The sequence below is a fragment of the Erinaceus europaeus genome, chromosome 3 (genome assembly GCF_950295315.1).
Source record: "Erinaceus europaeus chromosome 3, mEriEur2.1, whole genome shotgun sequence".
Lineage (NCBI taxonomy): Eukaryota > Metazoa > Chordata > Mammalia > Eulipotyphla > Erinaceidae > Erinaceus > Erinaceus europaeus.
The window spans coordinates 170182653-170208256 of NC_080164.1; the positions used below are offsets into that span (position 1 = coordinate 170182653).

General features: G+C 39.2%; 1 protein-coding gene across 1 annotated transcript in view; it reads right to left on the reverse strand.

Annotated features, from left to right (window-relative positions):
• The window catches only part of LOC103114228 (cytosolic beta-glucosidase), a 287653-nt gene that overhangs the window by 57851 nt on the left and 204198 nt on the right, over positions 1-25604 (reverse strand). Inside the window, exon 5 of the mRNA XM_060188271.1 lies at positions 10466-10530. Within this exon, the coding sequence (XP_060044254.1) occupies positions 10466-10530 (65 nt within the window). The remainder of the gene's footprint in view (positions 1-10465; positions 10531-25604) is intronic.

Here is a 25604-nt window from a genome sequence, read left to right on the forward strand (position 1 = left end):
ACTAAGAGCTAAGCGCTTGTCTGATCTCTCTCTCTCTCTCTCCTCTTTCCTCTCTTTCTCTACCTATTCTTAATAATAAATAAATCTTTTAAAAGGCACACCATTATATGTGACCACACTGGGGTTAAAGCTGAAGTTATAAAAATTTTTGTCAATTATGAATCTAGGGTGAATACAGCAGGGTTGCAATTTATTCCTAGCTATGCAAGTGACAATGGAAATTCAAGTCACCTTCATCCTGTTTGTGAGTTGAGTTGAGCTAATTTTTCTGCAGGGAAGTTACCTTCAATTAATTATATCTTTCTTGTGTTGATTGATTTGCTGAGTAAGTAACACCTACACTCAGACAAGTGCCTTGGATCAGTTTCAATTTCCTAATGCCCCCCACCCCCTTTTTGTCATTTGGGATTCACCCCTCAGTACTTTTTCAGCTGGAAAGACAGAGACTGAGGTAGAGAGAATAACATCACAGCATGAGGTTTCTTTCAGCACAGTGAGGGCCTAGATGAATCTGGGTCTTGTGCATAGCAAAGCAAGGGACCTATCTTGCTGGCCCCTCATGTCAGAACTTTCATTTATTTTCCCTTTTGTTGCCCTTGTTTTTTCTTTCTTATTATTGTCATTATTGTTGTTGTTATTTATGTCCTCGTTGTTGGATAGGACAGAGAGAAATAGAGAGAGGAAGGGAAAATAGAGAGGGGGAGAGAAAGAGAGACACCTGCAGACCTGCTTCACTGCTTGTGAAGTGACTCCCCTGCAGGTGGGGAGCCGGGGGCCTGAACCAGGATCCTTACTCCCGTCCTGTGCTTCACGCCACTTGTGCTTAACCGCTGCTCTACCGTCCTACCTTCTCATGCCAGCTTCCTATGAAAGGGGAAACAAACCCTCTCTGGGTGTTGCTGGTTCAGGGATGAATGTTACTGGTTTTGATCAGGTCTTAGGTATATGATATAATTATTTACTTTACTTTTTTTTTTTTTTTTGCCTCCAGGGTTACTGTTGGGGCTCAGTGCCTGCACTACGAATCCACTGCTCCTGGAGAACATTTTTCCCATTTTGTTGCTCTTGTTATTATTACTATTGTCATTGTTGTTGCTTGATAAGATCGAGAGAAATCGAGAGAGAAGGGGAAACAGAGGGGGGGAAGAACCCTGCAGGCCTGCTTCACAGCCTGTGAAGCAAGCCCCCTGCAGGTGGGGAGCCAAGAGCTTGAACCAAGATCCTTATACAGGTTCTTGAGCTTCCCGCCATCCATGTGTGCTTAATCCACTGTGGTACTGCCCGATCCCCTGTAATTATTTACTTTTATATGCAGACTCACACACATGAATGGGTTTTCTCTCTCCCTCTCTTTCTCTCCCTCCCCCCCTCCCTCCCCTTTTCTCTTCTTTTTTTGAGATAGAAGCAAAGACAACAGGTTAGAGAAATCATAGCACTGAAGCTTTTCCCACTGATATGTAACTCCTACATGATGTACCAGGGGCTCAAACTAGGTCCATGTACAGAGCAGAGCAGAACAGGCACCCTACCAGATGAACTATCTCACTGACAGACATTTTTTTTAAAATTTCTTTATTGGGGGATTAATGGTTTACAACTGACAGTAAAATACATTGATTTGTACATGTGTAATATTTCCCAGTTTTCTACATAACAGTTGGACCCCCTCCCAGGTCCTCCTCTCATTTGCAAGATTTTTAATATGTGAAGGATGAGAGAAAGAGAGAGAGAGACAGAGAGAGGGAGAGAGAGGTTGAAAGAGAGATTGAGAGAGGAAAAATAACAAAGCATCATACCAGCAAATGAGGTACCAGGGATCAGATCTGGAACCTAATGTGTGCAGGTCCGTTCTCTAATTTGGTTACCTCCTGGGTTGCACTATGTAGTTACAAATAAAAACCCAGCCATCCTTGGTTCTCTGGTGACGAGTAACCAAGTCCGGCAAGGAACATGGGACAATCCAGTCCTTCCAAAGACACAAAACCTCAAGTGAGGTTTTGTGAAAACACCAAATGAAAGTCACCCACAGTGGTTTGCCCTATGGCTTTTTTTTTTTCATGTCTTTTCTTGCATTTTCCTCACCAGTGCAACACAAGGACACATCTGCTGATGAATGACAAGAAAGTAAAGGCCTTGATGTTACAGCGGCTTCCAGGTCAAAAGCATCAGCTCCTAGGGCCTCTGTGGGCTGTCTCCCTCGGTGTTTCTCTCCCCGCCAGGCCAGGCTGGTCTGTGGCAGACAGACAAGCATGATGGGAGGAGACAGAGCTCTGGTGTCTTCCTGGCTGCTCTGGTCTGCGGGCAGCTGATCTGATCCAAGGCCAGGCCTGGCTCCCCAGCTCTTCGCCTTTTGGCCACTAGCCATCTGGAGGCTGTTCAAATGAACAAGCTGCCTTTTCTTCTCACATATTGGTTTCTCCTCCATTTGAAAACAATTCTCCCCCATCTGCTGGCTTCTGGAATCACCATAATTGCGTGGAAGATAATTGGCCGCAGCTCAATCTGAGGAAAACCCTAGTGAAACAAAGCAAGGTCTCCATAAACATTTGTGTTTCCTTTTCTCCTTTTTTTTTTAACCCCCCCCCCCCCAAATGGGGCCTGTGTTGCAGCCAGCTCTGTCTAAGCAGAAGCAGAAATGGATGGGGAAGCAAACAGAATTCTACTACGACTAGCTTTGTTTCTTTTTTTTAATGTTTTTGTTTTATTTATTCACTTTTTGGATCCAGACAGACAGAAACTGAGATAGAAGGGGGAGATAGAAAGGGAGAGGGAAAGATGGCTGCAGTCCTGCTTCACCACTCATGAAGCTTTTTCCCTCCTGGTAGGTTTGAATCCAGGTCCTTAAGCACTGTAACACAGATGCCCAACCAGGCACAACACCACCTGGCCCTTCTTTTCTTTGTCTTTAAGTACTGTCTCCTTTCAGGGAGTCCATTGATTCATTTGAATTGGAGGGCCCCCAACTCCATAAAGCTCTAGAGTCAATGATGTTAGAATGAAGCCTTCAAACCAATGGGATTGCCAAGACTGGGGTGATCGTGGTGGGGTAGGGGGAATGGGCATCTTACCAACTCCATGCACCACACTGTGACCCCGAATATGAGCTGGTTCACTTCCATAAAATAGAAAACATCGGGAGTCAGGCGGTAGCACAGTGGGTTAAGCAGACATGGCGCAAAGGACTGGCAGAAGGATCCCAGTTCGAGCCCCCGGCTTACCACCTGCAGGGGAATCGCTCCACAGGTGGTGAAGCAGGTCCGCAGGTGTCTATCTTTCTCTCCCCCTCTCTGTCTTTCCCTCCTCTCTTCATTTCTCTCTGTCCTATCTAACAATGACGACATTAATAACAACAATAATAACTACAACAAGAGTAAGAAGACAACAAAGGCAACAAAAGGGAAAACAAATAAATAAAATTTTAAAAAAAGGAAACATTGCTTTCATGCCCTGATATTTGCTTTCTACTCAGTGTCTACCATGAAAGAAGCCACTTGAGTGTGTGTCCAGTCTCTGAGCAAGGGCATCTGTGTAAGAGAACGGGCTTGTCATTTGCACATCTGGAGTGCAGTGCTGCCTCAGCCATTCGCTCACTGTGTGGGTGTGACCTCGTGAGTGATCATTGGTCTCCCTTGGTCTCAGTGTCTCATCTCTGACCTGGAGTCACCTCTAACTTACTGGGGTGCTGAGGCGATGCTCATTCATGTAAGATAGCATCTATACCTGTTGTATAATAAGCTCTATAGTACTGTTGCCTACTGTGGTGGTTGTTGACATATCAAATCTTTATTGAGAGTATTTACTGTGTACTAGGCTCTTCTTTACATTTTGAACATCATGGCATGGCTTTGGGTTTCTAGCCAGAAGAACCAAGATTGAGCTAGACTTCACCACCCCACTACCTGTGTCACTTTGATCAAGTCACTCAGAATCCAAATCCAGCCCCCTTGGTGACCTCATCAGTAAATGCCAGGGACTCCATTGCAAACTCACAACATTGTGAAAAGTATCTACTCAGAAACTATTCTCTGAGTTTCCATGTGGTGTTAAAATATTGAAAATTACTTCTCCACAGAGAATTGAAAAAGGTGGTTTCTGTTTCTCTTGATTTTTAGTATCCAACACCAGGGCCAAAGGGGTCATAGCTTGTCTATGTTTCTGTATCAGTCCCTGGAGCTGAAGTAACAAATTACCATAAACTGAGGGTCATAACCATAGAATAGGGTCTCACCCATAGGCAAGACCCTCCACATGGACTCCCCAGTCCAATATGATTATTCTATTGGGTTAAGAGGCAAGGAGAAAAGAAGGGGGGGAGAGAGAGAAAAAAATAATAAAGAATAATGTTATATTTGTACATCCATGGAGTCCCATTTTCCACTGTTCATGGTATCTCCTTGTGCTATACTCTGCACAGCGAATTATCTACTGGCCCCTGTTTTGTTTATCTTTTTAATAAAATGCCACTGACTTGCCATTAACTTAGAATAACATATAAATATGGGGTGTTCCATACCTTTAAATGTGTCTAAGACTTACTTCACTCTCTCCCAATGTGTTAGTGCCATCCCCGTGACTGATCTAACTCCTCTACCCTTTCTTTCCTCCCACCTTCTCTCCACGTCACTTGTCCATCATATTCTGCACAGAGTCTAAGAGTTTCTTCATTGCAATTTGTCGGTTCGTTTTCTGTGATATACTATACATCCTGAATCTATTCTTATTGAGATTCTACATTTGAAAGAAACCGTCCTACAATTGCCTTAGACTTTCTAGCTTGTTTGGAACTGGCATGAACATCTCAAGTTCCATCCATGCTGGCACAAAAGGCAGGATTCCATTTTGATAACATAGTAGTATTCCATTAAGTATATATTCCATGGCTTCTTTATCAAGTCATCTGTAAGAGGGCATTAAGTTCTTTTCATTTCTTAACTATTGTGAAGAGTGCTGCTATGAACATAGGTATGTATTTATCTTTTCAAATTAGTGTTTTCCTATTTGGTTAAATACCTAGGAGTGGTATTTCTGGGATGTATGTTATTTCTATTTTATGTGTTATTGTTTTAAGGCACTTTAATACAGACTTCAGTAATTGGGGCCAGGTGGTGGCACACCTGGTTGAGCGCACGCACATGTTATACTGTGCAAGGACTTGGGTTCAAGCCCACAGTCCCCACCTGCAGGAAGAACACTTTGCTAGTGGTGAAGCAGGATTGCAGGTGTCTCTCTGTCTCTCTCCCTCTCTATCCCCCTCTTCTCTCCTGATGTCTGGCTGTCTCTATCCAATAAATAAATAAAGATAATTACTTTTTTAAAAAAGAGAGACCACACTAATTTACATTCCTAGAAATGGTACATAAGACATCCTTTTTCTCTACACATTATTTTTTCTAGAATTTTTGACATAGGCCACTTGCACTGTGGTTTTAACTAGTATTTTCCAATAATATGTAAAATTGAGCACTTTTTCATGTGTCTTTTGATCATCTATGAGTCTTCTTTGAAATCACCAGCCTATTCAAATCACCAGCCTACATTTTTTAAAATGGGTTTGTTGAAGACAACAGAATTTTATTCTTTCATATTTCTGAGTGGTAGCAGTCCCAAATCAAGGTCTTGGTTTGACCATACTCCACATAAGATTCTGGGGTACAGTCCTTCCTTGTCCCCTCAGACTTCTGGTAACTCAAGTTGTTCTTTGACTTGCAGCAAAATCACTCCAACCTTTGCCTCCATCTTTGCACAGCTATTTTCACTCTGTCTGTATGCCTCTGTATTTGAATAGCTTTCTCCTTCCTATGTTCCTGTTTTCTCTTCTTATCTGAGCACCAGTCACATTAAATTAGTGCCTAACAGAATAGAACATGAGCTCCTCTTGGCTTGTTTGTATAAAGACTTATTTATTATCATATTCTCTCTGGAGGATACCAAAAAAAAAAAAAAAAGGATTGTTCTGGTACATCTTTCTATAAAGGGCATAATAGTCACTTGTGAATTTGAGAGGATTTCTCAGTACAAGAGGAAGATCAAGAATCCAGGAATTGGAACCACAGATAGATGATTTATATTTAATATTAAAATTGAAAATTAAAGTGGAACAATATGGTGATCCCAGTAGACTTTAACAAGGTGAAAGAACCAAGGGAAAGAGCGGCCAAAGATGAAATCACTATAGTTATAAAGAAATCAGTAGTGAAATTGAAACGAGTACAGTTTGTGAAGGGGAGGTGTTGTCACACATTATGAATACTATCTAGGAATTTTCTTTTCCAAGTTAAGAGTAGGTGATCCAAGAAGAAATAAAGAAAATGATTTGAGGGAGGAGAATAACAAATCCTGCAGGAACCTTTATAGACCATAGGGAGGAACTCAGCAGAAATGTGGCTGAACTCCCTTAGAATATATAACAGTGGCTCAGTCTGGCAGATACCCATGATCCTAGGCAGAAAAGTCAAAGAATTAAGAAAATATTCCTTTGTTGGTTTCACTTTCTGTTCAGTTTTGTTTTAATGAAACTGCAAACCTTCCATGATTTTACAGTTAATTTTGCTACAAAGAGATAGTATACAATAAATGTTTCCATCTTATTAACATTTTTCTTCATTCTTAGCTGAGAAAGGGACACTAATCCTGGAATTAACTAGGTACATTAAAAATATTCAAATAGATGGCTTCTGAAAGAAATTAATTCCAGGAATGTCGCATTTTATGTGCAAAGGAAGGGATCTAAATATTCCCCTTCCATAAGAAATCATAGTGGCTTTCAGGCATCAAAGAGCTAGGCAGAAATCATTATCCAGGCATTGGTGAAATGAAATGTGGACTTTGAATCCACAAAGTGGAACCAACAGTGTTTCTTTCTTAGCACTAAGCACCAAAGTGTGAATTCCACCATATATAACTCCACCCACATATGTCACATCAAGCACATTAGCAGACTTTTCTTAGTACCTGTATTGTACCAAGATCACAAATACATCAATCAATGTGTGAGTGTGGTTGTATGTCTCTGGGTTTATATATTTACTCATCTAACTCTCACACTGGACTGTACCCTCTCCCCCAAACCCCAGTCCCCTAAAAAAAAGTAGGAACGATTTTTCATCTGCTTATCCCAGTACCCCACCACGTGAACCAACCCCAAAGAATTAATGTACCTAACACAAATATCTCACTTCTTCTGGTCTCTATGAGAGAAATTTCTTGGAGAAAGGTGACATCTGAAATGAGATTTGAAGGAAAATTAAAAAGACAGTCCCAGCAAAGAAAAAAGAAATGAGCAGTGACCTGGAGACAAGGTAATAATAAAACTCTGTACTTAACAACTATGAGGTCCACAATACAATCCTGGCACCACAAATGCCTATCTATCATCTATCTATCTATCTATCTATCTATCTATCATATATCTATCTATATTCTCTCTATCTATCATCTATCTATCTTTCTTTTTCCTTCACATTACTTTTTTTTTTTTTTTAGGGACACAGGCTGAAAGAGTGAATAAACCATAGCACTAAAGCTTCCTTCAGTGTATGTGGTGGTGGTGGGTGTTCAGCTTGGATCAGCACATGACAAAGCAGCGCATGATGTAAGTACACTATTGTACTGATCCACTCAGGCCACCTGTCTTTAAAAACTAGATTGGAGCCAAGTGGTGGTGCACCTGGTTGAGCATACACATTATGGTGCACAAGGACCTGGGTTTGAGCTCCCCTGGTCCCTACCTACAGGGGGAGAAGCTTTGAAAGTGGTGAAGAAGGGCTGCAGGTGGTATCTCTCTGTCTCTATCCCTGTCTGCCTCCCCCCACCTCTCAATTTCTGGCTGTCTCTATCCAAGAACTAGAGATAAGGAAAACTGAAAAATTACATTAGATTTAAAAATAGGTCATAAGGATAGCTCAGCTGCATAGTGCCTCTACTTTGGCATATGCACAACCTAGGTTCAAGCCTCAACTCCCCTGCACTGGAACAAAAGCTCCCTCAGAGCAATGGATTTCAGGTTCAAACCTGGCTCCTACCTACAGTAAAGCAAGCACACTATCCAAGTGGGCTTTTGCTGGTCCCTGTTCAGGTGCCAGATGTCAGGATAGCTTGACAGGTGGGAGAGAGATAACCAGGAACTCATGGCTGAGGGGGAACTCAATCCAATGTGTTTTTAATCAGAAAAGAATCTGCCTTTAAATATCTTCTAAGACAGAAGTAGTACGGTGGAAAACAGGAAGTGACTAGGAGAGGGGGCGGAGCGAAAAGAGAATGCAAACCAGTGGGGATCTAACCAGTGGGGATTAAACAAATGTCCTGAAGGCAGGGAGGGTCTCAGACAAAACAATGGTTATGTAAATAGACCACAACATCAAGCAATGTAACAGACCTGGCGTCATGAACAACAGGCTTTCTTGCCAGCATTAATGCACAGATGATGAAAGTGATGGTTTAGGGACTTGATGGCTGACCTCATGCAGGATGCATTAATTAAGCAGTGTCAGAAGACATAGAAGTCAACAGGAGCAATTAGAAAGATTTATTTTTTAATGTGAGTTAAATATTAATATGAGACTGTATTACTGACCAAAAGAAAGGAAATTTTATGTATTTGTCCTGATTTGAAGTGGGTTTTAAGAAAACTGCTTTATGACTGCTAAGGACATTTATCAGTGAAAACAATGAAATAGTGATAAGGGGAAGGATTCCCTTGACTCAGGAGGGCTGCCTAGAGTTGTCATCTTTCAATGTGCCCTGCTGAACCCTGGAGCCAGCCACAGGATTTCTGGAATTCATTTGGCACTTCAAATATCAGCTGCCATTTCAGGTCAAGCATTGGCCTGAAGTTTCTTTGGGGTTTGTTCAATATGGTGCCTTGGCTTTGGGTATTGGCAAACTGTCACTGTAATTGTGTGTCTAATTTGATGAGACTTCAGGGTATACCTCTCCTAGAACCTCCTGAGCAGCTTTTGGAATCCCTGATTAGCTTAGAAAAGAAGAAAAGTTTTCCCATTAGAAAAAAGAAATAAATGTGACCCCATTTGTCATGAGGCCTTTAAGATTTGTGATTCTGTAAGAACAAAGACTTAATAACCATTTCATGGCTACATCTTAAGGAAACTTCTCTTTGACAACAATGTTAGGGTAGCAGGTAGCAGAAATTGAATCTCAGTGCTGCCCCTTTGCAGTTATGTGACTCAGAACTAGTTGTTGAATTTATCTTACCCTCTGTTTCATCATCTGTGAGATGGACACAGCACATTTTGCAAGATGCTTAGGGAGATTAATAAGATATTTTATTTCTGATATACAATATGGGTTTTGATACAAGCTAGTTTTGTCTGTCTATTCTTTTCTCTCCTTTTCTACTTACCTGTGTGTTTAACTATTATATTATATATCTCTTTGTTCCTAATATCTATATGCATGTCTGGCACATAAAGTTTTGAAGGAGTGGTTAATGCAAGGTGGAGGAATGGATGGATGAACTGTTCCCAATAGCCAGTCTTAGAAGCCTGGTGCCTAATCAGTTGGCTGATTCTAGGCTGTTAGGTACATCTCTGTAATGTCGGATGGATGGTGTGAACCCAATGCAGGCATCACTTTGTACTAAGCAGTAAAGTGACAGTCATTTTCACTCCTGTCTAGAACTAAACAGGACTCTCCCTCTCACTGCCACGGGAGACTTGCCTTGCCTTTGAGGCCCCAGAAGTAATTGTCCTTTCCAACAGGCTTATTTCATAGTCGATTATGCTGTGGCAGCCCTAGACATCCCATTTTAAACATGGATAGCATATCCTTGAAGAACCCAATCACTTCAGCAAGAGGCAGTCACTCAAAATATTAAATATCACTCAATCTTGAAAGTAATTTATTATACCAACCAATCCCTCCAGTGGCAGCATCTGATACAGTCAAGAAACAAAAAAACAAACAAGCAAAAAAAAACAAAAACAAACACTGAGCTAGGGAGTCACTATCAGTACTGAGCCACAGTTGCCACAATACTGGACATTAACAACTGAATAGCACCTGCTGAAGGAATCATATAGAACCATCGGGATCTCAACATTCAAATGAGTACACTAAACTGAATACATACAGAATTCTGATGCTTCACATCTTGCAAAGATTCCAATGTGCAGTCCCAGCCAGTCCTGTCAGTGGGAGTTGCATGACTGTCTCTTTTCAGTGTCTCCAAGTAGTTATTTATTATAAGCTGCCCCTGGTATAATTAGTGATTCCAGAAAGAAATGACAAGTCTTCCCCTTGTTTCCAGCTCACCATGGACAACTCTGACAGGGATGGTTAGGATAACTCCTGGGAAGTAGACTGCTGGAAGAGGCTTTGGCTCCCCCCTGAGAAGAGAAATTATACCAGCCTTTGATCTCACTATTCTTTTCCTTCTCTGAAGTGCATTTGCTGCCTGTGGAAAGTGCCAGCCTGGCAGGTTGGGAAAATGAAGGGTCATACTTGCCAGTGAGAAAGGTCGGAGAGGAGGAACAGCAGCTTTGCTCTCCAACATCAGTTCTGTTGTCTCTGGTCCTGGGGTTTAAGAGAAAGCCATCCAAGAATCAGATGATTTCTTGTCATCTCTGCAGTCTGGTTTGAAAGCTTAGCCAACTTCCTTGCTTTACCTCAGTTGTTCTCTCTGTTGAGTGGACAGATTCAGATGTTGAGATTCAGATGTCCCTCATTATTTCAGAAGAAAGGTACTTTCAGATACTTGACAAATTAAAAGGTATGTTTAGGCCTGAAGATCTTCTTCGTTTACTGAGGTACAAACATGAGAGGATAAAAAGAAAAACTCTGTTAATAAGAGCCTAGGTGAGCTTGTATACAGGGAAACCATTTGTATCCATAAGCTTATCAAGTTCCCTTGGTTTCCCCAGAGCATGCTTACATAGGCATGGGGTAGAAAGAGATGTAGAAAAAGTAGCCCAACCCACAACCCGGAAAACTAGAAACACAGATTTACCCAGAAAAATAAAACCAATCTACGATATAATTGAGAAGAAAAATGGTTAAACCACAACTAATTAATCATATCGTTTTTCTTTTTTTTTGACTTTCTTTTTTTAAAAATATTTATTTATTTAATTATTCCCTTTTGTTGCCCTTGTTGTTTTTTGTTGTACTTATTATTGTTGTCATCATTGTTGGATAGAACAGTGAGAAATGGAGAGAGGAGGGGAAGACAGAGAGGGGGAAAGAAAGAAAGACACCTGCAGACCTGCTTCACTGCCTGTGAAGGGACTCCCCTGCAGGTGGGGAGCTGGGGGCTCGAACTAGGATTCTTCCGCTGGTCCTTGCACTTTGTGCCACCTGCGCTTAACCCACTGCGCTACCACCCAACTCCCTTGACTTTATTTTTTTTTTAATTTTTATTTATAAAAAAGAAACACTGACAAAAACCATATGATAAGAAGGGTACAGCTCCACACAATTCCCATCCCCTCCCTTGATAGTTTTCCTGTTCTTTATCCCTCTGAGAGTATGGACCCAGGGTCATTGTGGGGTGAAGAAGGTGGAAGGTCTGGCTTCTGTAATTGCTTCCCTGCTGAACATGGACATTGACATACTTCCAGCCTGTCTCTCTCTTTTCCTAGTGGGGTGGAGCTCTGGTGAAGTGGGGCTCCAGGACACATTGGTGGAGTCATCTGTCCAGGGAACTCCAGTTGGCATCATGTTAGCATGCTAACATTAATCATATCTTTATCACTGCAACATATTTATGAGTTGGAAATTGTACCAACAAGCCATTGTCTTTAGGGTTGGGGAAACTAAAGGAAAAGCAGGCATCATTAAAACAGAGTGAAGGCTCAGTAAGCATGGAAGTCCTTTGTTAGAGGAGTGATTGTTCCTTTGCTAGAGTTGATTATATCTTAGCTGATGGGATTGATCCTCCATGCATGTACTGGAAAACCTTCAATGCATTCAGATACTAGAGTCTATAAAAATCATTCCCTGCTGTGATCATGACCTAGACAGAAAATGCCTTTTTCTATTGCAGTGGCAGGATTTAGCAGGAATTAGGGAGCCAGAGTGAAATGGGGTACCAACATCATTAAGGGGAATAGAGACCGGTCAGTTTGTAGTGGAGAGACCACTCTTCAGTGGCTGACACTGGGGGTTGTCCCAGATATAAACAGACATGGATCATTTGGGGGTTAAGCTGTGAGGGCACAGAGAGAGGACTCAGAAGAAGTAGAAAATGGGTATTTCTGTTGAATAAAATGTAAGTACTAGGAACTCATGAATAAATATCAAGAAGTAGTAAGCTTAACACTGAACATAAAGATAGGGTGAAGCCATAGAGCAGGATAGGTGCTAGTAAGAAAAATAGATTTTTCTTTGAACCAAAGCACTTCTCAGCTCTGGCTTATGGTGGTACAAGGGATGGAACCTGGGACTTTGGAGCCTCAGGCATGAAATTCTTTTTGCATAATTACTATGCTATCTATCCTGTCCAAGTCAGATAGATAGATATTAAAGGGAAAAGATATATGGGAAAAGAGGGGTTTTGCACTTTGATTTAAATACTGAGAAAAGCATCCTTAATCAGAGCAAGCTCTAGGAACCTGTTTAAACTCTTTGGGCCTCATTGTTCACATCTGCAAAGTAAGGATCAAGGTGTTATCTGTGTTGTATGGTTATTATGAAAAGTAAATATGCTAATGTTGTAATGGAATTGAATGACTAGCATAAAGCAAGCATTCATTCTTTTTAATCCTTTCAAGTTTATTTATTTCTGTTTATTCAATTTTATTCTCATCAATGATACTATAAAAGAAATTGTTATTCATGCTTTAAAAGCCAACAGTGAAATTTTTAAGTGAGTATAAAACTGTCCAAAGTAAAGACTTCATTTCTTGGTTACTTTATACCTTGCCAGGTGCTTAAGAACTAACTGATAGGTTAATAAGTCAAATGATCCATGCAACTCCTGGGCAGTGCTATTAAAAAGAAATAAACTCTGGCCCTCATCCTCTTAACCCTTCCTGCTAAAAGACAGGTGGGAATCCATCTTAACAGTATACTAAGACAGGGGAAAAGTAGACTTCTCCATGACAACATCACATAGATATAACAACTTGGATTTTGTGTGAGAGAGAAATGAACTTCCATTGTGTTTCCCCTATGTTTGTGTCACTGTAATTTGAAGTGAACTAGACTTGTTCCTCGTCTTCATGGAATCTGAATTCCAAAAGAAAAGTTAGCTCTTATAAAGGTATATCAGATAGGATACTATTGGTGTCAAAAAACAAAATATCTAAAAATCAAGACACTTTGAAAGAAAGACTTGTCTGTCTCACATAAATAGAATCAGGAGTAGTTCTAAGATTCAGTAAGTGGTTTAGGAATGCCAGGGTTCTGCATCAACTCCAATGCTTTCAGACATATACTCATGATCTAAAGATGACCACCTCAGCAGCAACTGTGACACCCTCCTATATAGATACAGATACAGATATAGATAGACACACACACACACACACACACACACACACACACACACACACACATATATATATATATATATATATATATATATATATATATATATATAGTGAAAGAGAGAGAGAGAGAAAACAGAAAATATAAAGGAATATGTGATACCTGTTTTACTTTCTTTTCCATTAAAGAAGAAGATGTTAGACAAGAGTTATTCTTGGATTTAGTCTGAGGTTCCACTGATTAAAAGTATGTCCTAGCAGGAAGAGAGTACAAGTAAGCATGAAATGCAACATTTTCATCTTCTGTAGGCTTTGGGATGACAACACTACAAGAAAGGAAGAGGTAGACTGGCAATGTTGTTAGGTAACAATATTTTTTAAAGAAACTTTTTATATCTTCCTATGAGGAATTAAGTGCTGATATTCTCTAAATATTCTTTTATTTCTACTTGGATGTCTTGTTGAATTATCTCCTTCTACTTAAGAGGAAGGAAATAGAGTAGGATTAATTCTTTTTAAAATAGTTGTAACTAATGAAATTCTACTATGCATCAGACTTCATGTTGAGTGTTGATCCATAATCTACCAATAAATAAGTCATCCTTTCTGAAAATTCCTTATCATTTACTTTGTACCTTCCAAAGCACTACATTTTAGGATGAATAAGAGCAATACTAGGTAATAGAAGGCACTGTAAATCCATTTTCAATATTCTCAAGAATCAACATTGTAGAAAAAAGATATATTATCTTCACTAAACTACCTACAGTGTTGGCTTAGATTTTAGATATGGCTTCAAATCAATTCTAATAATGGTGAGAGTAAACACACAAAAAAACTAAAACATATCTGGCATTAAACTGAACACTTCATGGAAAATGAAACAGTGGTCAAGAATGTAGACTGATTTACTGATTATTCTGAGATTGGTTAAAAAGTCTCAAAGTTCTTCAAATTTACAAAATTTGTGCACTTTACCAGTTATTTTCAACGCATAAATTGCTATATATTCTACTTTGGGCCTATGCATTTAAATTTGCATAGGTTGAGTAATTAACAGTTTTAAAATTCTATTTATTTATTTATTTATTTATTATTGGATAGGGACAGAGAGCAATTGAGAGGGGAGAGGGAGAGGGTGAGAGAGATACCTGCAGCACAGTTTCACCACTTGCATAGCTTTTCCCTTAAAGGTAGGTACCAGGGACTTGAACCCGAGTTCTTGTGCAGTGTAATATGTGTACTTAACTAAATGCACCAACATCTGGCCCCTGAGTAATTCACATTTTGAAACGTTACTAAAACAATTACCATCAGACCCAAGAACTCTTTTGTATAGTGTCAGATTACAGACATGGTAGAAACAACCGTGAATGCAATGGAGACATTTGTAAATAGATTGTCCAGTGATTCTAGACAGTATAGGTTGTCACCTCACAGTATATAGAAAGATGAAACCAGGCCTCTGGTTTAGACAACTGCACAAATATGTCTTCACTATATCTACACTTATTGGTATATTGGCTTAGTACAGACAAATCCCAGAGTTACTTTCAATAAACTTATAGAATCACTTTAATTTTACATGTCACCTGAGGTGTGTATTCAGTATGTCTGAATTGAAGTAATGAACCTGCATTTTCAGTACATGCCTCAGGAGGTTCTGATACAGGTAGACCAGATCACAGACCATAACATTGGTCTAGGTGTTAGATGGTTGCATCTACCTTTCTAACTGCAAGTTATAAATAATAGCCCTTGCAAATAATTCTGAAGTTTAGCTAAAGCAATACCTATTTAAGATCAAGATCATATAGGCAAATGATATGCAGTTAGCATTTTGACCAGCATAAGGTTTATATGAACACACACACACACACACATACACACACCATCACCACCACCACAAACAACAACAACTTGTCAGAGGCAGAGCTATTAGTGTCTCATTTCATACAGTTAGCAAATGAACTGCCAAACATATGAGATACATGCTGTAGAGTAAATGATAATGACTTTAAGACTACCACAAATTGCTATGATCAGGTCACCTGGTGGTTTTATTACTATTAACATCACAAAGAGAAATTTGAGACATCCTTTTTGTCTGGCAGCCCCCCTGCTCTGCTCCATCCTCCATTGCTGATACTATGGTCTATTTACATAATCATTGTTTTGCCTGAGACCCGCCCTGCCTGCAGGGTATTAATTAACCCACCAGTCAAAACCTTCACAACATCTGCTATGGAAGCTTTCTACCTTCCCACTCTTTCCCTTTCTCCACCCCCTTTCCTAGTCATTTCCTTTTCCCACTTGCCACTTCCGGTTAAAGATATATATAAAGGCCTTGTCTCTGATCAATAAAGGCATTGTGTTTCCACTCTGCCATGAGTTCCTGATCTCTCTCCTGCGTCACTGAGTAAGCAGCAGCCCAGGTTGGCTCCAGTTAAGTTATTTCCAACCCAAAGAGCACGTGCCCAAGAAGCAACACCTTCATGCTAGCCCGGCACCTGTTCCTTGTATAAAGTGTAAGAACTAAAGGTCAAAGATTGGTAGCCAAGTATTTATAGAATCTCATACCTTATCCTTACAAATGCCTTTAATGCTCTATAAAGTTCCTTAGGAAGATATATGTAAAATAGACAATAAGGATGTTCAAAATTAACAACAACAACAAAAAACCCACTAAATTAACAGCAGCACTATTCACAATAAGATTAATATGGAACCAACCTAAATGTCTACCAACTTATTATTGGATCAAGAAGCTAAGGGATTTCTCAAAAAGTAATCCGCCATTAGAAAATATGACCTTGTGTTGTTTAAGACAAAATGGGTGAAACTGTAGGTGATAATTCTAAATAAAATAACTAAGGCAGTGAAAGATAGCTATCAGATAATTTTATTCATATGTGAAATGCAGATAACTAAATCAAGTTAACTTGGAAAGGATAGCAAATATAACCAAAGATACATTTTAGACTCTAGAAAGTATATATATCCAAATGAACTGTTGGGGAGAAGGAAATAGGGGATAAGTGGAAGGTTCCATTTAGTGGTAGGGGTAGTAATTCACACATACACACACACACACACACACCTGCTCATAAACAGTATACTGCTAAAATCTTAAGCTATTATAAACCCATGTTAAATTGATTTATTAGTTAATTTATAGCAGCATAAATTCTACGTACCATTTTAATCTGCTACATGGAAGAATAAGAACAATTTTGCATTGTCTAGACAGCTGAATGGGGTCTAACATTCCCTCCCTCTTTCTGAAAATCTTAATTTTAAAACAACTGTATGCAATCAAATTTTTAGGCAGAGGATGGGAGAGAAAAAATAGAAGGTAGCAAAGAGACTATAGACAACAGAGAAAGTAGAAGCAGGGTGGTGATTGGTGCACCTGGTTAAGCACACATGTTTCAATGTGCATGTACTTGGGTTCAATCTCACATCCTTACTTGCAGGGGGAAACTTCATGAGTGGCTAAGCAGTGTTGTAGATGTCTCTCTTTCTCTCTCTCTATCCTTTCCCTCTTGACTTCTTTCTACCACTATCTAATAAATACAATATTTTGTTTAAAAAAAAGAGAATAAAGATAGGGAGGAAATGAGCAAGTGATACATATAGAGAGAAGGTCCAGAGCTAAGTGAGCTACAAAGTCACATGCTACTGAGAAATGAATAGGCATGGTTCTCTAGGTTTCTACCTAGATCTGCATACTCTATAAAGAGCAGTCACAATGAAGAGGAAGAGACCTGCGGTCACTTTTATGCATTCAAACTATACCTGTTGCCACAGTAGGACCCCAAGAAACACCAATATTGTGTAGCAAATCCTTCCTTGGAAGGTAATGCAAAAGAAATAGGTAGTATTAATAAAAGATGTCAAGTTGACTCCCATTATGATTCACTTAATCATTGGTTTTGATGGCGAAGCGGAATGGACCAATTATTCTTACAACTCTTCCTACCATCTTCTAGAATTCCCACTCTTCAGGGTGACATGTTTGAAGGTGAGCCTTCCCCTGTGGTCTGGTGGCATACATCTCTACCATTTGTCAGCTCACCTAGTAGTAGACTCTATATAATTACATTTATCTCAAAAGTATACAACCCTTGTTTGAATTCATAGACTAATCAGGAGTGACCTTAGAAGCATAACCATTAAAAAAAAGTAATAAAAAAAGAATAAAGAAAGAAAAGAAATGTAACCATAACATAAACCTTAACTACTCAAAGCAGAATCTGACTGAGTTTGGAGTAGGGCGCCAAAGTAAAAATCTCTGGGTGGAGGGTGAGGGTAGATGTTCAGCTTCAATAGGGGAAGGGGTAACACAGACCTTTGGTGATGGGAATGGTATTAATATACAGAAACAAAGAAAAAGAGAGAGAGAGAGAGAAAGGAAGGGAGGAACAAGCAAACATAATCATGCTGTGCTTTCTTAACTGGATTCTTTCTTCATTGAACATAGCAAATCTTGAAGGTTTTTTTTTTTTCAATCTTTGCAGAATCCAGAAATATTCCTTCACCTATGAACATTCAATTTATAAACTTGTACAAAAACTTTCACTGGGGCAAAAGTGAAGCAATCTGTCAGTCTTCAACAGATGGCTGGGCTTGGTCCCCTGAGATGTGGCCATCAAGTCTTTCTTTCATTAATTAATTGAATGTCTGTAGCAGGATCATGCTATCAATTTATTTTGGATAAAAATGAAAATGTAGATTTGAGAAAACATTGAATACATAAAATTAAAATACAATAAATACATAAAATTGAATACATAAAATTGAAAATGTCATATAGTTAAAACTAGTTTACAAAACTTTACATAGATATGTTAGAAAGGATAGCTTGTCAATTGTCTCAAGTCATCAGAAATGAGCTGATGAATAGTCTTGGATCTTGATAGGTTAAAGAAAAATTGTGGGGTGGAGAGACAGCTCACTTGGTAGGGTGTGTGTTTGGTTATGTACCAGGCAGCCTCTGGTTTGATTCCCAGCACCATATGGAAATACCACTACACAAAATAATGTGGAGAGAAAATAACCCTATTTCACTGCTAGTAGGATTGCAAAGTACAGGCATTTTTGTAGAACAGCATGGAGAATTCTTAAAGAAAAACAAATGGAAATATCTTGTGATCCAGCAATTCCATTCCTAGACATTTATCAAAAAAGATATGAAAACACTAATTTGAAGTGATATATGTATCGTCATATTCATAGCAGCATTATTCACAATAGCCAAAATATGGAAGCAACCTAAATGCCCTTCAACAAATGACAGAATGAAGAAGTTATGGGACATATACTCAATAGAGTTCTGGGCAATCAAAAAGATGGGCATTATAATGTTTGATCTGGCCTAACAGTTCTGTAAGACTTTCATGCCTGAGGCTCTGAGCTCCAAGGTTCAATACCTACCACCACTATAAGCTATAGCTAAGCAGTCAACCCACCTACCCCGCCCCCCAAAAAAAGTAACAATCATAACAATGGCATTATTTTCTTTGGAGGCAGTTGGCTTCTTTAAGTAAGCAAGGAAATAAAGAATGGCTAATGAATGATTTCATTCATAAGTGGAATGTAGAGAATTGAAGGAGTGAACCTGAAAGAAATAGTTTGCATATCTAACACTATGGAAGAATTGGGATAGTTATCATTAGTGGGGGGGGGGAAGGCCTTTGGTGGTGGGAGTGGTGTACATCTGTACCTCTATTATAATCTTATAAATCACTATTAAATCAATATGTCAGGGGAAAAAAGAAAAAGAGAGAAAGACCACAACAGTAGGAACACCAGGGAAAACTTTGATGCTTTGACATCTCTCTCTTCTCTTAAATGAGAAAATATAGGTCCAGGAGATATTAAATTGTGCATGTGTGAGGATTTAATTCATAAATGAATAAGTAAAATTGGGCCATCTAACTAACTCAGGTAGTAAGTATTCAATTTCTGTTCTGATTCTGCTCAATTATTTTGAATACATAGCCAAGTTTCAATATCTGCAAAGGCAAGAGTCATAACAGTTGCCTTGTTTATATAAAAAAAGATCAATTTGGTATTAAATAGTATGCCTAGTTATAGAAAGAGAAAGTTAAAATGATCACTAAGATAAGTTTATAATATATAAATGTCTGTACAATCCTACGTGCTAACACAGACATTTTCTCTCCATCAAAGGACTACAGAAGATAAGGAAAGGATAGAGAGAAGAGGAGAAATACACATACTTGCAAACCTGCTTCACTGCTAATGAATCAGACATCCTGCAGGTGGGAAGTGGGGCCTTGAACCCAGGCCCTTGCTTTTGGTAATACGTGTGTCACTATCTGGTCCCCTGTAGAATATCATCAGACACTCATGTAATCACTGTGTAGGTCCAAGTCAAACAGCCTGGTTAATTCCGAAAGCGCTCAGTAGGTAGAGAGGTTTAAATTACTTAACTTTTCTGTGCCTCGGGTTACTTGTCTTTTAATGGGAAAGACACTAAAAGCAAAACCTATCTCGTAGCAATCCTCCTGTTTTGAATAGTTAGGGGGCAAGGACGTTGGTGGTAGCTATGATCAATCCTCTGCATGCACATAGGTTTGAAGCTATATGCCTAAATTTTATAAATCAACAAACTAAATAATAACTGAGTCAGGAGACAGCTCACCAGTAGAGCACATACTTTACCATGCACAGGACCTGGGTTCCAACCCCTAACCACCATATGTGATTCCCTGCTGACTCAGATTCACAAGTGGAGGTGTAATGTACAGTATCACTCCTTGCTTAGTCTCTCTCTCTCTCTCTCTCTCTCTCTCTCTCTCTCTCTTTCCTTCCTCCTCCTGCTCTCCTCCTCCTCCTTTTCCTCCTCTTTACTCTCCACCAGAGTTATCATTGAGGCTTGATGTCAGCACTACAAACCCTATGCTCTTGCTCTTGGTGGCTATTTTGTGTCTTTCTATTTTATTTATTTATTTAAAAAGATGTTTACTTATTTATTAATGAGCAAGATAAGAGAAAGAGAAAGAACCAGACATCACTCTGGTACATGTGCTGCCAGGCCTTGAACTCAGGACCTCATGCTTGAGAGTCCAGTGCCTTAGCCACTGCGCTACCTACCAGATCACTATTTCATTTTTTTTTTTAATATATAAGACAGAGAGAAATTGAAAAGGGAGGTGGAGGTGGAAAGGGAAAGAGGAAGACAGATATCTGCAGACCCTCTTCACCACTCATGAAGCTTCCACCATACAGGTGGGAAGTAGGGGCGCAAACCTGGGTCCTTGCCTGTGGTAATGTGTGCTCCCACCTGGGTGCACCAGTGCACAACCCCATGTCTTTCACTTTCTATGAAAACAAATTACTAAGTCTACTGGATCAGAGGAATCAAGCAGGTGCAGAAACCCAGAAATAACCCTAGTATCAAATATAATCATAAATGATAGGCAGAGTTAGGCTGAGACTCTCTGAGAACCATGGTGGTTATCAACAGGAATAGGGCAAGAGTGGGGATTGATGTGGCATTATATTTGGTGTAATGGCACCTGAACTTCAGTATTGAATGTCAAATCATACACACATACACATATTTATACAAGTATATATATGTGTGTGTGTGTGTGTGTGTATGAAACTCCTAAAATCTTACAGTATTATAAACCGGTATTAAATCAATTAAAAAAAGTAAAACAAACAAAAGTTAGGGGTTGGAAAACTAAAGTTCATAATCCACATCTGACTAACAACTATTCTTCATAAAATAGGATTTATTGGAACATGCACACACAAGCATCACCACCTGTGAAGGGATTTGAGTTTTCCTGTGCCCTAGAAAAACCTCATTAGACATTAGTCTCTCTCTCTCTCTCTCTCTCTCTCTGTGTGTGTGTGTGTGTGTGTGTGTGTGTGTGTGTGTGTGTGTGTGCACATGCATGTGTGATGTCAGGAGAGCAAGTCTGTGTATCCAGTTTCTCTATAACTGAGCTTTGTTACTTTATGTGTCCTTGGGAAGAAGAAGTTGTATTTATACCGTGATCTATGGTGCTAGTCCTAACTCAAGTTATTCAATAAAGAGAAATATGCTCTCTTAAAGAAGAGTATAGGGAACAAAGTAGTGTGAAGTAAATTTTCCATAATGAGGTTGGTTCTGTCTCCCCCTCCCACACCCAAAATAAAAAGCAACTAAGAGAGGGAAGATGAGATAAGAAGAGATAGTGGCATTGTACAGAAAAAGAAGATGCACTGCTCTCCATCGGCCTCTATTACTTTTATTAACAGGGAGACATATTCACTCAGAACTCTTAATTTCTCAAGCAACAAGCATCATAAACACCATTATCTATTTGCTTGTGCTTTTAGCATTGACTGTAATTCTTCAGATTAAAGCTACAGCTTCTATTATAGGACCAAGGTAGATGAGAGAGGTTTAATGCAATTCATAAGATTAAAAGGTGAGAGAAAGAAAGAGAGAGAGAAAGAAAGCTGCAAATGAAAATTACCACAATGAGCTAGAATAAAATTATTATAAAACTGTCACATTTCTAATATTTCATATCACTTCTGACCATAAGCTCTACAGCTATAAAAGCAATATCTTTTACTCCCCAGTGTGCTGTGGTGATGGTTCGCATTCTTCAAAGCTTATGATGTTAAAATGCCTTTAATTATGTTCCGGATAGCTATTCGTAAGGCATTCTTAAACCTCTCCAAGGTCAGCGTCTTCCTTCTCACTGATTCTCAGATCATCACTCTAGGATTCTCGCTTCTCTGACACAATATTCATTTCATCCCAGAGAAAGACACAATTGCTGAATTGGTCACAGTGACATCCGGGACAGGAGCAGGGACTGTCCCGGAAGGTTCCTTCATTGGCCACTTGATATCTGCAGTGATCTCCTCTGTCACTCATTAGAGGTCAGCCAAATACACAATTCAGACTACTCTTTACCTGCTATTCAAAAGCCCCAAACTTGCAAACAGTCATCCCCTTTGGGGACCATTTGGAAACCCTGAGTATCAAGCTGATGGCAAGAGGCAGAACTCCTTATAGTCCATGTTTCTGGTGACACACTGGAGGAACATGAGAGAAAGGTACTTCCCAACAGCAGTACTTAACTGGGTACCTTGAACTGGAAACCTACGTGCCTTCACAGTTCACCCGAATTTATTGTTTATTTTGTTGTCTTATGGATTTAACATGATTTACAGGATTATAAGATAATAGTTTATAATACTATAAAATATAGTTTCATACCACTCTCACCACCAAGGTCCTATGCTTCCACCTCCAAGCACAAAAGACTAAATTACTTTGCTTATTTATTTGATTTTGCCTTTCATTCCACCTCTTCCCCCAAGGCTTCACCTGCTATCAAAAACATACCATTCACAGGGCAAAGGGGAGATAGGTGATGGTATACCCAATATAGTACACACATGACCATGAATGTATTCTAGAGTTTAAGCCCCCAGTAGGGACTTAAACTCTCAAGGAGGAAAACTTCACAAGAGTTGGAGAAGTGTTGCAGGTGTCTCTCTTCTCTGACTGTCCCTTTCTATGCTGCACAATCTATCAGGATTTTTAAATAAAATTAAAAGGAAAAGCCATGTCTTCTCTGATTTCACAGAACCTGGCTCCTCCTGGGGTACTCAACAGATTATTAGATGTATAGATTAATTGATACCCTACTGAGTGCAAAACATTAGATCTTCTCTTTCCCAGAATCATAATAAGCATAATAAGCATACCAATGTCTTTACTCATTCCTAGTACTGTGGGAGCAGGTCTCAAGGAGCTTCATAAAAGAGTAATTGAGGGGCCAGGTGGTAGTGCACCCGATTGAGTGCACATATTACAATGCACAAGGACCCAGGTTTGAGCCCCTGGTTCCTACCTGCAGGGGAAAAGCTTTGCAAGTGGTGAAGCAGGGCTGCAGGTGTCTCTCTGTCTTTCTCCCTCTCTATCACCCTCTTGATTTCTAGCTGTCTCTATCCAATAAATAAAGATAACATTTTTTTTTTAAAAAAAAGAGTAATTGGAACATGTTCCATTTTGGTCCATGTTTCCAGTCCCAGTCTGAAAGTTTTTCTAATTTCACAGAGTTGTATCCAAAATACCAAGGAACAAATACTGTTTCCTTTATTCCCAAATATTCTGAGTCTGAAATGTATCTCTTAAGTTCCCTCTGAATGTCCTGATGGGATTGAGTTCCTTTTGACTATGCTAAACATAAAAATGCATCCTTATTTTACAGTTAGTGGTATTTATATACTTTTCCCATATTTGGGACCTACTCTCTTCCCCAACCAAGTTTTCTAGTCTTATTTCCAACTCTGGCACCATCTCCCCAGATAATACCTTTAGCCCACCTGCAAGTAGCTGATAGGCTCAGGCAAAAATTGGTAAAATCATGGGCCTCTTGGAATATACCTAAAATAGACTCAAGATTTTTCCAAAATGGAGACCAGAAATCTCATCTGCCATATTCTTACCTTTAGGTTCCTGATTATTAACAAGTTTGTTCTGCTTTATATCTTAATGATTTTCAGCCACTAAGCTGCAGATGCTACCATGATGCCAACCTGACTTCCCTGGGCAGACAACCTCACCAATGTGTCCTAGAACCCCACCTCTCCAGAGCCCTGCCCCACTAGGGAAAGAAAAAAGCAGGCTGGGGGTGTGGATCAACCTGCCAACGCACATGTCCAACAGAGAAACAACTACAGAAGCCAGACATTCCACCTTCTGCACCCCATAATGATCCTGGGTTCATGTTTCCAGAAAGACAAAGAATAGGAACACTTCCAATAGAGGGGATAGGATGCAAAACTCTGGTGGTGGGAATTGTGTGAAACTGTACCCCTCTTACCCTACTGTCTTGTCGATCATTATTAAATCAAAAAAAATACATCCTTGTTTGACTCTCCCCACTCCACTCTGAGTTCTGCAAATGTGCTCCATGAACTGTACTGCTAGAGAAACTTCCTTTACACCAGACTTCATCTCAAATTCTGCTTCCTGACTAATCAGGCCAAACACAGAATTTTACACATTACTAAAAAAAATGTTTAAAATATAATTTTAATGGATGCATGATAGTAGAAACTTTGAGTCATAATACATATTGCAATAGTCTATTACTTACTTAATAGGTTTGTAATTTTTAATATTATAAGGAAAGCAATGATGATCTTCCCAAGTAAAGCTTTTCTTTAATTAAAAAAAATGAATTAGTAATCCAAAGGTAAGATGTTTTTGTTAATTTTTACGTCATATTAAAAATTACATTCCAAATTAAGGTTGCATGTACTATTTCACATATCACTAGCATTATATGTTATTCTTTTGCATTGCAACTTTGACAACAGTATTGTCTTGATTTTTATTTTTACTAATTTAAAACTTGAATCCATTTTTATGACTTTACATTTGCTGCATCTCCAATGATTCTGAATTTAGTAATTATAATTACAAAAGATTAATTTATTTATATAATAAGCGAGAGAGAACATGCGGGTGGGGGGAAGACAGAGAGAAACAGAGATTGAGAGAGAACCAGAGCACCGATCTGGCACATGTGAAAGACTAAACCCATTTGAGAGTCCAGCACCTTACCCTCTGTGACACCTAGCAGGCAGTAGTAGTTTTCTTTTGATGAAGATCTATGCCTTTCAGACTTTTGTAAAGCTCTCTACGTTAGATATTCCCTACAATGTGAGTCCAGCCACTCTGGCAGAGAGCGTCATTAGATTAAATGAGGACTGGAGAAAGAGTCCGAAGGAAGGTTAACTTTGGAACTACAAGATGATTCTTCAATTTAAAAAGTAAGGGTACATGTCACATGTCATGCACATAGGATGAGCCAAGGTGAAAAGTCACAAGACTCTCATCTTGAAGCTGATAGTCTAGTGATCATCTTGAAGAGAGAACTCAATGCCTAAATTAGTTCACCCTAGAGAAAAATGACAGGAAGTTTCACTGAAGTTTGATAATACTGGAAAAGAAAAATCGCCCCTAGTTATATTAGGAAAACATGTATTATCTGAAATCCATTTAGCTTGGCTATTAAAAAAAAATTAGACAGCGCAAGCGATTTCTAACTAGATACTAATTTGGATCAAGTTCAAGTGATAGTAAGAAGGTAGATAATAATATGATGA